This window comes from Botrytis deweyae (genome assembly GCF_014898535.1).
Source record: "Botrytis deweyae strain B1 chromosome Unknown BDEW_063, whole genome shotgun sequence".
Classification (NCBI taxonomy): domain Eukaryota; kingdom Fungi; phylum Ascomycota; class Leotiomycetes; order Helotiales; family Sclerotiniaceae; genus Botrytis; species Botrytis deweyae.
In genome coordinates, this window is record NW_024066270.1 from 81,327 (window position 1) to 93,569 (window position 12,243).

The 12,243-nt window shown below is 43.9% G+C and overlaps 2 protein-coding genes across 2 annotated transcripts; one reads left to right on the forward strand and one right to left on the reverse strand.

The window, feature by feature from the left end:
* Window positions 1-591: 591 nt before the first annotated feature.
* EAE98_012310 (uncharacterized protein) lies at window positions 592-9,173 on the forward strand (the record flags this gene model as incomplete). The annotated part of the gene is made up of 15 exons (XM_038959935.1): window positions 592-645; window positions 719-2,266; window positions 2,315-2,661; window positions 2,723-2,843; window positions 2,965-4,506; window positions 4,565-4,724; window positions 4,777-5,066; window positions 5,113-5,400; window positions 5,448-5,819; window positions 5,868-5,954; window positions 6,006-6,178; window positions 6,227-6,903; window positions 6,953-8,795; window positions 8,850-9,102; window positions 9,159-9,173. 15 exons carry the CDS (start codon window positions 592-594, stop codon window positions 9,171-9,173), a joined length of 7,770 nt encoding a protein of 2,589 aa, XP_038803692.1.
* Window positions 9,174-9,999: 826 nt separating this feature from the next.
* Window positions 10,000-12,141, reverse strand: EAE98_012311 (uncharacterized protein; the record flags this gene model as incomplete). Its single annotated transcript, XM_038959936.1, has 5 exons — window positions 10,000-10,558; window positions 10,702-10,962; window positions 11,017-11,756; window positions 11,810-11,996; window positions 12,047-12,141. 5 exons carry the CDS (start codon window positions 12,139-12,141, stop codon window positions 10,000-10,002), a joined length of 1,842 nt encoding a protein of 613 aa, XP_038803693.1.
* Between the last annotated feature and the right edge of the window lie 102 nt (window positions 12,142-12,243).

Below are 12,243 nucleotides of genomic sequence, written 5' to 3' on the forward strand. Positions count from 1 at the left end.
TCCTAGGTAGGCGTCCACTTGTCTTGTCAAGTCGTAGAGTACAACAATAACAAAGTCACGAAACATCAAACATCAAACAACAACAATGCATTGAATGAACATGATTTAGCCTTCACATACCTATCACCTAGATTCGCCGATAGTAGATACACTCACACTCTCTACGTATTTGTTGCCGAACCTCAGTTGCCGAGACCAAAGCGGAAAAAAAAAGTCCCATCCCCCCAATACTTTCTTTCTCCACAGCGAACTTGTTTATCCATGACTACACGTGTGTGAGGTGCGAGTCCCAAGCAACCCCCAAAAACTACAACTAAATAAAGTTCAAGCTACTTCAGGTACACCTAATATTTTCCGACCCTCTGGATTCTCAAATCCTCACATTAATAAGTGTCATGCCCGTGGTGCTACAATTTAATTGCTGCGAGATTGCTTCTCTTCCTCCGTTCTAGACAAGATAGTAAACAGATTCTAAAGCCCACAGCTTCACTAAGCCCCTACGAAGAACGACGAACGCACATGCTTCCAAGCGTATGTCGGACAATCACTGAGTAGTCTGGCTAGTTGCCAACGCCGCCCGCGAAAAAAGTCATGAGTGATAACTCAAGTCTAGTCATTACTTTGGTGGAGAGGCTGATTACAAAAGTATAATTCCAACTGGGAGTCGCATTCCTCTACGTGTCGCAAATCAGCTAACAAATTGCTTGTTCAAATACAGCTCCCACACAAAACTGGCGCCGATGCACACCATCTCAATCGCGATGAGATTGCCCTTTTGAGTCGCACGACCCTCGTCGATATCAGTAAACCATCTATAGCCGTTGTCGCCGAAGCTCTTGTGCAACTGCTGGAAGATCTTGCGAGACCGTATAAGACGATATCGGCGCATCCGGTGCATGTTTTACACTCAGAATTCTACGTACTAGAGCTATTGGCGGAATGCTGCACAACGCACTGGGAGAGCATCAATGCTTCAGAAAACACTAGCGACCGAGAAAATGCGCCCTCTCAAGGTTTCGGATCTAACGATAGCATAAAACCCGAAGGTCGAAGGGCATCCAGGAACAAACTTTTGGCGCGTGATAATCCTCCGGAGGCTTTGGACGATGATTTGGCCAAAAGAATAATAGATGTGATAAAGTTATTCTCGAATCCTATACCGGACGGCTATGTACTTCCGGCATTCAACATTCTAGACGATGTCCTTGGGACCTCTCCTGCTGCTCAATCCCCGGGCTTGGATCTTCTGAACGGTACAAATGGTCAACAGAATACAACGGAGGCTGCAATATTGATACAGGAACATTCGGAATCCACAGAGGCATGCATAAGGAAAGTTGTGGAGTTTGTTTCCTTTTCGAATTGGCCCCGGACTCTAGAATATTTGAGGGGTTCTCTCCGTGGTCTGCTGGCGGCCCAATCTTCAAATGGAAACCAAGCACAGAGTGGTGCCACAGTCGACGACGAGGCGCTCGTCACTGTACGCTTAATTCCGTCGTTTTGGGTTGATAGTCGAAAACTGGGGGTTGTCATACAAGAATTGTGTAGCAGCTTCCTGCACCTACGCAAGGTTTTTCAGACTATCGTGGCAATAGTCGTGCCTCAATTAATCACCCGATGGCTGGAACGAAACCCCGAAGAGTTCATCCAACTACACACAATGCACAAAAGGCTCGACGGTGGGGCGGAAACCCTCTTTGATATGACAAACACAATGATAGACGCGGGAAGACGAAAAACATTATTATTTCCATTTCAGACGTCTTTGTTATTTCTTCTGCCAGACGTCTTTGAAGTCGCTACCAATATGAGAGATATTAAAAGTAGCAGTATCTCCAAGAAGGTATCGTTTTTGGAGATGCTGAGGAAGACTTTGAGAAACAGAAATGAAGCAGCTATTTATTGTTTGACCTCTGTTTTGCGAGTCGCAAGACATTTTCCGCTCGATAGTGATTCAGCACTTCTGAGCTATGCCTTAGATGTTCAGGAGGAAGTGCGTGAAGCAGTGTTCAGGAGATATACCGTGGGTGCAGAAAATACAAGTATAGACTCTGGTTTGATGACTGCAGCATTTGTCAGTTTGGCGCATCTAAACTTTAGAACTTGCGTTGATAGCCTCGCGCCTTTCTGTCTTGCCCCCAATACTTCTCCAGATTTTAAACTCGCTGTAATAAGAGCATGTACGCATTTCGCCAAGCAGTCTAATGCCAGTGATTATCACCCATTATATGTTAAACTGTCTGAATTCATTCGCACTTACATGAAGGTATGGTGTTTTCATAATTTTCAAGATGTATTGCTAATTCTCAAGAAGGGGACAACGTTGAGATTCAGAGACTCTTATCCTATCGAACATGTGACCATGAATAGACAAACGAAATTCTCATCGTCGGGAGAGTTGGTGTACAGCATGCTAGTATTCCTGGATGTGTACCCAATGGCTTTGTTCGTCGGCATGGATCTAGCCTCACACAGTAATGATGCTGCTTTCGAGGACGTATACGCTGCTCTTATGGCCTTTTTGACCTCCGAGGACGAGAAAATTAGACTCCTAACTAGCGAAGTTTGTCGGTTATCATTAACTGAAGCAACGATGTCTGCATGGCGAAGAAAAGACTACAAATTCTCAAATACCGTAAAGTTTGACTTCTGGGAATTAACGTAAGTTTTGAGCTCCGGCCACAATACCCACTACTCAAGCAGCTGACGCATTGTTATCAAGCTCTATTATACTCAGTTCAATATCAAGCAAAATTATAAACCAGACCGTTGATGAACACAACGCTCTTAGCTTTGTACATAGCTACTTGCAAGCAAGACTCGATCTCTTGAAAAAGATCAAAGTAAGTAACATTCATATAGTTCTCAAATGCTCCTCACTCGAACAGTCAGCCCATCGGATGGTTGTGCGATCAGTCGCGCAATGACAGGCGATCTTCGAATGCAATTTCTCACGTGTTATAGGACTTAACCGAGTTAGAGGAAGATATTTCAGAGCGATTAGCAGCATACTCTATGATGGAGACAACCTTCTTAGTCACGATGTGCTCGCCCGACATAGCAATCTGCCAGCTAGTTGCGTCAAGTGTCTGTTTATTTGCAGAAGAGATTCGTCTTGTGGAATCCGCGCCAGACTTCACCAAGCATTCCCTAGCAAGCGCGCGTAACATGGAGGTGTACCAAGAGCTTGCTTCGAAAGACTTCCGATTTACAGGTATAGTTGCTTTCCAGAAGCGAGCGAGGGGTCTTTTACGTCGAATGCAATACCCTACAGCTGGTATCATTAATGCATGGGAGACTATCTTTGATCGATGGGTTAGATTATCCAAGCAACTTATTGCGCGGCCTGAAATTATTGATGAAAGGTCTTTGGGCGAGTGGCGCAATTGTTCTGGATTTCTGGCCTCTCTTGGTGGCATTTGCGTCGTGGGCCAATCTCTTCTCTCTACCTCGGACGATCAAGTACTTGCCAGTTTGCGATGGATCGATAAGGTTCCTGCCGAGAGCTACGATGACGAGACTTTACTCAGTCAATATATGCGGCAGAGTGTCCAATTGTTGGCTAGCAACAATATTAGGATACGAGAAGGCACTAGAGATGCCCTCTCAAGTGATCTTGCCAAACCATTGCATATGCCTTTATTCGAAGCCCTTCAAACAGAGCTTGATATTTTATTTGATAGTCCACGAAGCAACGCGATTCCTGTCGATTCTCGGATCATCTTCGCAGAACAGGCAGCAGCACTACTCAAAAGTATTGTTGAGAAGCTCGGAAGCCCAGCTGAATTGGGTACAGGCATGTCGGTTGATATTGGTGCTTTGGCACTCAATTTTGCGAAATTCTTGAACAGTTCAGCAGATGGGGCAAGCGCGCTAAGGGTTAAAATTAAGATTTGTCAATTATGTGAAACTCTCACGCAAAAGAAAGAGCTCTTGAATTTGAGACACGATGTGCGTATCCGTAATCAGCTTTTAGAGGTGATTTTTGGATGGATTGCGCGCCCAGGGACTCCAAATGCCGACACTGGTGTTCATTTGGTAGGCACTCGCCTCGATGAACTATTCCGTCTGCAGAAGGACCTTGACCGAGCCTCGTTGAAGGCATTAGCGGAATTGACATATCGTCTCCCTCTACAACCAGCGGAAGGCCAGTCCGATGCAGATACAAGCGATTTAAAATCACAGATGTTCCATACTTATTTCAATAGGTTCCTATCTCTTCTCAATTACGAAACAGTTGAGATAGGTAGGAACGAGGTACGACTTACATCAACTGTGAGCGATGATTCTATGAGCAGCCCGGAGCTTGCGATTTCCGCGCTCTCCAACCTTTTAAGTGCGAATATTGATGTTGGCCTCAAACATTCCTTAGGTATTGGTTATCATGAAGATATTGAAGTTAGAACAGCTTTCGTCAAAGTTCTTTGCAATATTTTGATACAGGGTACCGAATTTAACAATTTGTCCGATGCAGCGGTGAATCAAAAGTACGATGAACTACTTGAGGTTAGTGTTAAGACTTATCCTGTTCAATTGATCCGTTACTAAAGATAGCCATTAACAGTTACTCGTCAATGATATGACTCTTACAATTGCACTTTGCGATGCCTGCCCAAGTACGGAAGTCGACGAGATGACCATCTCACTTCTTAATATCTTTGACTCCCGGGGTATGGGCTTTGCCTTGCTTGAGGCCCTCATTGAGCATGAAGTTGAAGAGACCGGCAAGTTCTGTTTTGCATATGAAACATCTGCTTGCATGCTAATTTCCTCTAGAAAATGAGGCTGAACTCCTCAGAAGAAACTGTGTTGCTACTAAGCTGCTGTCTGTCTATGCCAAATGGAAGGGAGCTGCGTATCTAAAAGCAACACTGCAGAAAGTCCTGGAGCGCCTTGTTCTTACTTCAAAAGACTTGGATCTTGAACTTGATCCTGCCAGAACAACTTCCACTGAAGAGTTGCAGAAAAATGCCCTTCAACTTCGTATAGTAACAAAAGTCTTTATCGATGATATATGCAATTCTGCATCCCGCATTCCAGTGTCTTTTCGAAAGATCTGCAATATTGTAAGCTAACCGAACCCGCTATTGTTGCACTACTGATTTTGTTTAGATATCTTCCTGTGTAATGAGAAGGTTTCCCGATGCCAAATTCACCGCTGTTGGTGCTTTTATATTCCTACGATTTTTCTGTCCAGCGATTGTCGCTCCTGATGCAGAAGGACTTATAGCATCCCCACCATCGAAAGAAATGCGCCGAGGACTTCTTCTCATTGCCAAAGTAGTTCAAAATTTAGCAAACAACGTTCTTTTCGGGGCAAAAGAGCCATACATGTACCCTCTAAACGACTTCTTGACACAAAATATATATCGTGTAACGACATTTTTACGGGAGATCTCAGTATGTCCCTCTATGATATGTAGAAAACAAAAAGCTAACAACTAAAGGCGCCTCCCAATGTCAGAGAGACACTTGCGGAGTCTGAGTCGTTTGATTTCGGCTCCTGCGTTGCCCTACATAGATTTTTGTATGATCACTGGGACCACGTTCGACAAAAACTTGTTTTACGGGAACGGCAACTCTCTCTTAGATCTCCAATTGACGGAAATAAAAGTCATACTCCAGTTTTGGATGCCCTCCGAACACTGATATCTAATCTCGGACCACCGCCAATGGACGTATCTTGGAATAGACCAGCAATTTCGCAAAATACACCACCTTCATATTCGCGCTTCCAACATTTCATGCTTAGAAACGCTGGTCGAAGCTCGGAGGCTGTAGTATCAAACAGAGCCGTATATGATGGGGGCGAAAGCAAGGTAGGCAACCATTATCATGTTGAATGCGCCATGCGCTAACATGAAAAGGATGGATTATCGATGATTTGTATTATACTTCGCAACATCGATACAGACGGAACAGACTATGACCTTTTGTTGTATGTCTACTTGAAGGTTTGTAAAACCCCGCACATTCTGAACGACGTTGTTTGCTGAATATCGCAGATTGCAAGTCGCATGTGGCATAAGCCATTTGGTATTTTGGTTGATGCGACTTGCTATAACGGTCAGAATGAGCCTGCAGATGCTCTCTTTCGAAGACTTGATCTCCTTACACCGACAGAGCTCTCGAAGCAGCTATCTAGAGTATATGTCTACAACATGAATAGTGCATTCAGGTAAGTATCAAGTAGGACCTCAGAGGAGTTGTACTAATACAAGCGTAGAAAATGTTTCCGGCGCATCCTTCGACTATCTGCAAAGAGTGAGAATAGCGCGTTCCATCCGAAGAATGTTGACTACCACTTAATTGGTAGTCTTCAAGACTTGCAGTCCCACTTCCATCTCACGCAGCTCCACTTGCCAAAAGAGACAATAAGCGTTGTCACAGACACGAGATACGTCTTCCAACCGATCATAAGACTATCGAAAACAAAAGGTAAGGTCGAGGTGATAATCAAGATTGGTAATCAATTTGTCCAAGTGACAACAACGAAAAAGCAAGAAGTTGTACCAGGACTTAGACTACATGCTACAGTCAATGATATCTTCCGCTTATCAGAGGTCGACGAGGCACCCACTTCGATACAGACCGAAGATGATTCTGCATTCGGTTTAAGGACTGACAACGGCAAGATTGTGATGTATTTTACCAGTCCAAGAAAGAGCGATATTCTACAATCAATTCGCAGTGCTAAGAATAGACATGGAAAAGAGCTAAGAACCTTAAAATCGTTTGAGAGACTGGTCAGACCGCAAGACGTGCCAGGGACACTTCTTAACATTGCTCTGACTAACATGGCGAGTCCTGACGCAGTACTACGTCTTGCAGCATACAATTTATTGTGTGCTCTTTGTCGAGCTTTTAAGTTCGCAGCCGATTCCAAATTCATGAGCACAAAAGGTATGAGTTACTGCTTCCATAAATCTGGATCTTTGCTGATAAATCTCAGAATTATGTGTTCCTTTGAACCCATCTCAATTTATCATTGAAATTAGTGCACAATTGGCACGCTCCGAGCCTCAGCTTACTGGTGACTTTCTCAACGAATTTTTCGTTGGATGGGAAAGTTTTCCGTACTCGCAAAGGCCCTTGAGCTTGGCGTATATGGCGCCCTGGCTACCAAGTCTAAGGACTCACCTCATACCTAATGAACCAGATAGTGATAAAGGAAGAGACAAAGTCGCAGTGATTTTCAGGAAGCTTATTGAAGTCGCCATATCTGATGTTGTTCTTAGCACTACCCTAGAACAAAGCATCTGGCCCATAATTTGTAAGGATGAAGTTTATATTGATATATTCTTGGAAGAAATTCTTAAGCCAGCTCTTAATTTCGGCATCGATGATGAGCGGACTGAAATTCTTGGTTCCATTCTTGCGTCGCTTGGCACAGTTACGATTCGGGGCAAACTAATATCAAGGCTTCGCAAGGCTCTCAATCGTACTTCGCTCCGACCGACAAGGCATCTTCACGAAAATACTGTTTGGGGCGAAATATGCGTTCTGTTAAGACTTTCATTGTCTGTTTCTTTCGACAGCGGTGTCCAGTCCCAACTTTATCTTCCAGAAGTTTTCCATCTTGTCACTATGCTAGCTAACACAGGCTCGTCCGATTTGAGATTAATCGTCCATCGCTTGCTTGTCAATACTATACATGCTATGTGTACTACCTTTGTGTTAGAGGAAAGCAAACTTGCTAAATTGAAGATTTTGCTATCTTCAATATCGGAGCCACGGCAAGAATCTTTATTCAACATTGCATCAAGAGACGGAGCATCACTTCCTTCGTCACAAGACTCGGGACCTTCAGCATTATTAGCCACAGAATCTCTTGCCAGTCTACTTTCCGAAATAAGTATTGTGGCAGCCCCGACTGTTGATCTGTCAAACGCATGGCGTGCCAGATGGATGAGTTTGGTTGCAAGCACTGCTTTCCAAAGCAATCCAGCCATTCAACCCAGAGCATTTACTGTTATGGGCTGCTTGGCTCGGGAAGACGTTGATGACGATCTTCTTTATCAAGTGCTCGTAGCACTCAGAAGTAGCATAGGTCGATATATGGATGACGGTGACAGCGAAATGATGGTTGCTATAGTCACAGCTCTGACCAAAATGATGGATAAATTACCATCGGCATCACGTTATGGGACCCAACTATTCTGGCTTGCGTTATCCCTTGTAAGATTGGTTCCAATTGGACTTTTCAACTGCGCGGCAATGTTTCTAAATGCCGTCTTACTCAACATTGGAGCATCTGGTGAACTCGGTAACGGCCGCATGATCCAAACATTGTTACTAGGCCGAGCGCCTCTTGATGAAGCAGCAATACAACTAGATGAGATATATGGAATCCATTTCACCGCAGAAAACTTCCACTTTGCAGTTTCTGCTTGCATGGTCAAAGGCATGACGGATTCATTGACAAGATCTACTGCTATGCGTGTTATCTCAACATTTCTCGACACGACCACCACTAATGCACCTGAAGGGATGTCATTCCCTCAAGATGTTAGTTGCATGCCATATCTTGGTCTTCTCCTTGGTCGAGCTCTTAATCCAGAAGATGCAGGGCATAGCTTATGGCTAGCAACTGCAACCCAAGGAGATCGTACCCCACATGCAGAGCCAGATATGGAAAGTATTATGCAAATTGCCGGTCTCAATGAGAAGGAGTTGCTCCTTACCTGCGCCATTGGACTAGTCGACTTCCACTACTTAGACGATACCATACAAAATAGTGCATTTCAATGGCTCAATAAACTTGCCATATCGTCGTCAAACGTTATGTTACGACTGTAAGTCATTTCTCCATGCTCTGTTACATCAAGACTATTACTAATTATGAGAAGGGCTGGTCCAATCACAAACATATTAGACGACGTTCTTATGTCTTGTCAAAATTCGATAACACTCGAATCTGCACATCAGTTATTACGCACTATTACCTCAAATCCTCAATTCTCGGCCGCGATGAGAGACGCTGATGTGTTAGACAGAGTATTGGGAAGTATAGGTTTTGGAGGGCTGTGGAAAAATTCGACGTACCAGGGCCACCATGAGGTCGCCAGAGAATGTACTACTCTGACTGATAGGCTCATTGAGGTATGCATCATTCTTTATTTTCTTGCTAGAACGTTGAGACTAACTTCAGATTGCAGCTTATCATAGCATAAATAGAACGAATGGATGGAATAGAGCTGTTTAAGGAGACGGAGCGCGGGTATGTGATTAGTCAAGTTAGTAGCTGATGACGAAAGCGAAACGAGGCATGAACCATGATTTATGATAGGATAAAACTGCTCCTTTAATTGTTTAGCATTAGCTTTAGGATAAATGATACCCTGTTCATACAAGTACATGCTTTAGGCTACAATCCCGCATGAAGATATGGCGAAGTGGTGCAAGCGCGGCTTATGTGTTTTTGGTGTACAGTGTACTTTGATGACGATAATTTGTGGTTAAGTGGTTACGAAGTCGAAAATTTTTGATTTTTTAAAGTCTGTGGTAGTTCGTCGGAGTGAGATAGATGCATTGATGCAAGAAGAGGTTGAATTTAGAAGCAAGTAGCACTGTACGTATAGATCAAGTCTGAGCGGAGCAAGAGATCGAGAGTGCAGTTTTACATCCATGCTGGGACTGTTGACCACGGATGATGGTTGCTGGTTCTGGAATGCTTACATGGCAGAAAACAGATGTTCCGAACTTATCGCCTGAAAAGCTATTTTGAGTCATTTAACAAGCGTAATGAGAGTATGATGAGCCCAAAGCAATGGCATTTGATGATGTATTCAATGGTGCTATGGTTCATTGCATCTCAAAGTTTGTATCTTGTATATATGGTGATAGTAACGACTTTATAGGAGCTTGATGTAGATTTTTTTTTGGAGAAAGTACTGATTCGATATATAATGCTATTACTTGGAATCATCTACATGTAAAGTTCCAACAATGATAATTTTTGGCCCTGGCTACTTGTCTATTATCACATCACCGTGATCATCAACAACCCTCTGTAATAAACTCTGCTCCTCTCTCTGCAACCGCATATACTAAACTCTGTAGATTTCCTCTTACCAACAGTGGAAAAACACTAGCATCAATCACTCTTAGTCCCTGGACACCATGTACTCTGAATCTCTCATCAACTACCCCGCCCTTATCCAAGGGGAGCATTGAACAAGTACCAATGGGGTGGTATTCAGACTGCAGGTTTGCTTTGATGAACGATCCAATGTTGGTTTCATTGAGAGGGTAACAACCAGGCTGGTAGATAGTGCCGTTTCCTTGAAGGTAGGTAGAGAGTGGAGAGACTGAGGCGAGGGATTGGAGGTGATACGCGATGGCGGTGAGTAAAGTGAGATCAAAGGGATGAGAAAGGTAATTGGGGTCAAGTATTGGGTAAACGGACGGGGAAGAGGAGGCTATGTGGGTGGAGCCGCGGGAGAATGGGTGTTCGAGAACGCCTAGCAGACTGAGGAAGTTGCCAGGTGAAGAGGCAAGGAAAAGCTGGGACGAGTCGTTGGACTTGAGAGGGGACATTCCACCGCTTACAGTGAGTCTATGACAGAGCGTTAGTTAAAGGGTTGAGGGGGCCCGGCGTCCTATGTGTGCAGTATGAATACCCAGGGTTTTCAGTAGGACAACTCAATAATTCTCTGCTGGTTACAAGAAAAAAGCAGTTCCTATTGAAAGCTCACTCACTCTTGTGTAACCGCCTCACTAGAAAAATATTTCGCCTGCAATTCATACTGCTCCTTTAATCCAGGAGTGAGGGCATTTGAAAAGTTTGCAGGTGGTCTCAGGTTGCCGCAGCCAATTTGTGGACACGATAAAAGTCCTGAACTTGCTCCTGTGGTAGCAAGTGGACCAGTAGCATTGGCAACATATTGTGCATATGCAGCATCGAAGAATGCAGGATCGGTGAAATTATCCAAGGTGATTATGCCAGTATTGACTTTGAAGCTGAGAGGCTTTGTTAGACATAGTGTTAAAAAGCGGCATATTCAGATGCCTTACCCGATGGGGACGTAAACATGATCTTGTAAGTTCTCGCCCACATTTATGTTGTTCACAAGAACTTCGATCCCTTTCTTCTTGAGAGTATTCGGATTTCCGATGCCTGATAGCTCAAGGACTTGGGGACTTCCGATTGAGCCCGCAGACAAAATAACTTCTTTCTTTGCGTGAGCAATAGTTCCATTTGAATATTGCACTCCATTAGCTGTAACTACATCGTGACACTTTTCGAGGATTATCTTTTCCACGAGTGCTCCAGTGATGACTTTCAAGTTCGGTCGCTTTGAAGCAGGGAGATAGTATGCAGTTGCTGCATAACTTCTCTTTCTACCATCCTGGTCCAAGTTCAAGAGATTAGTGTATCCTCCTAAAGCTAAACCATCTCTCGGATCACTCTTCACTTCTAACCCAAGAGCTTGAAAAGTTCTAGGCCACGCTTCGTCTATTGGGCCATAGATATCCGGAAATGTGTTAAGAATTGGTCCATTGTCACCATGTAAAGTTGTAACGATATTTCCAGTCTGCAAATCTTGCTCAACAACACCTGAAGGTGAAACGAATCGCTCGGAGCGCTTGAAGAATGGATCTAAGGCTTCCCATGACCAGTTTGCGTTTCCAAGCTCGCCCCAGCTATTGATGTCTTGTTGAGAGGCATGCGTCCAATATAGGAAGTTTATAGCACTCGAACCTCCAAGTTGTTTGCCTCTTGGGTGGGCTATAACTTGGTTGTTTGCGTGTATCTTTGGAAGTTGTCAAGGTTTACTCCTCGTGAGGGAAATAATATCGAACCTACTTGAGGGACAGTTTTGTAGTTCCAGTCATATTCAGGATTGCTATACATGCCGGTATATAGACCAGGCGCAAGTACATTAATATCATTTGAGTGATCCGCCCCAGCTTCTAGAACAAGCACAGAAGTTTGGGGATCTTCACTCAGACGGCTCGCTATGGTTAGGCCGGCTGTGCCGCCACCAATTATGCTAGACGGGGTCAATTTACATGACGACATGGGAGACCTCCAATAACTCACATGTAATCATAACTTTGAACTGTCTGGAAAGGGGCAGTAGTGGAGAGGAGTGCCTGAAAGCAAAATAACTTGAACAAAAATTGTAGAACTGCCATTGCATCAACACGAATATTCAAAATAATTCAGCACATTGAGATATCTGAGCTTTCGCACACCTATACATACTTATACTCGCTATTTCAGACCATGCTGTTTAG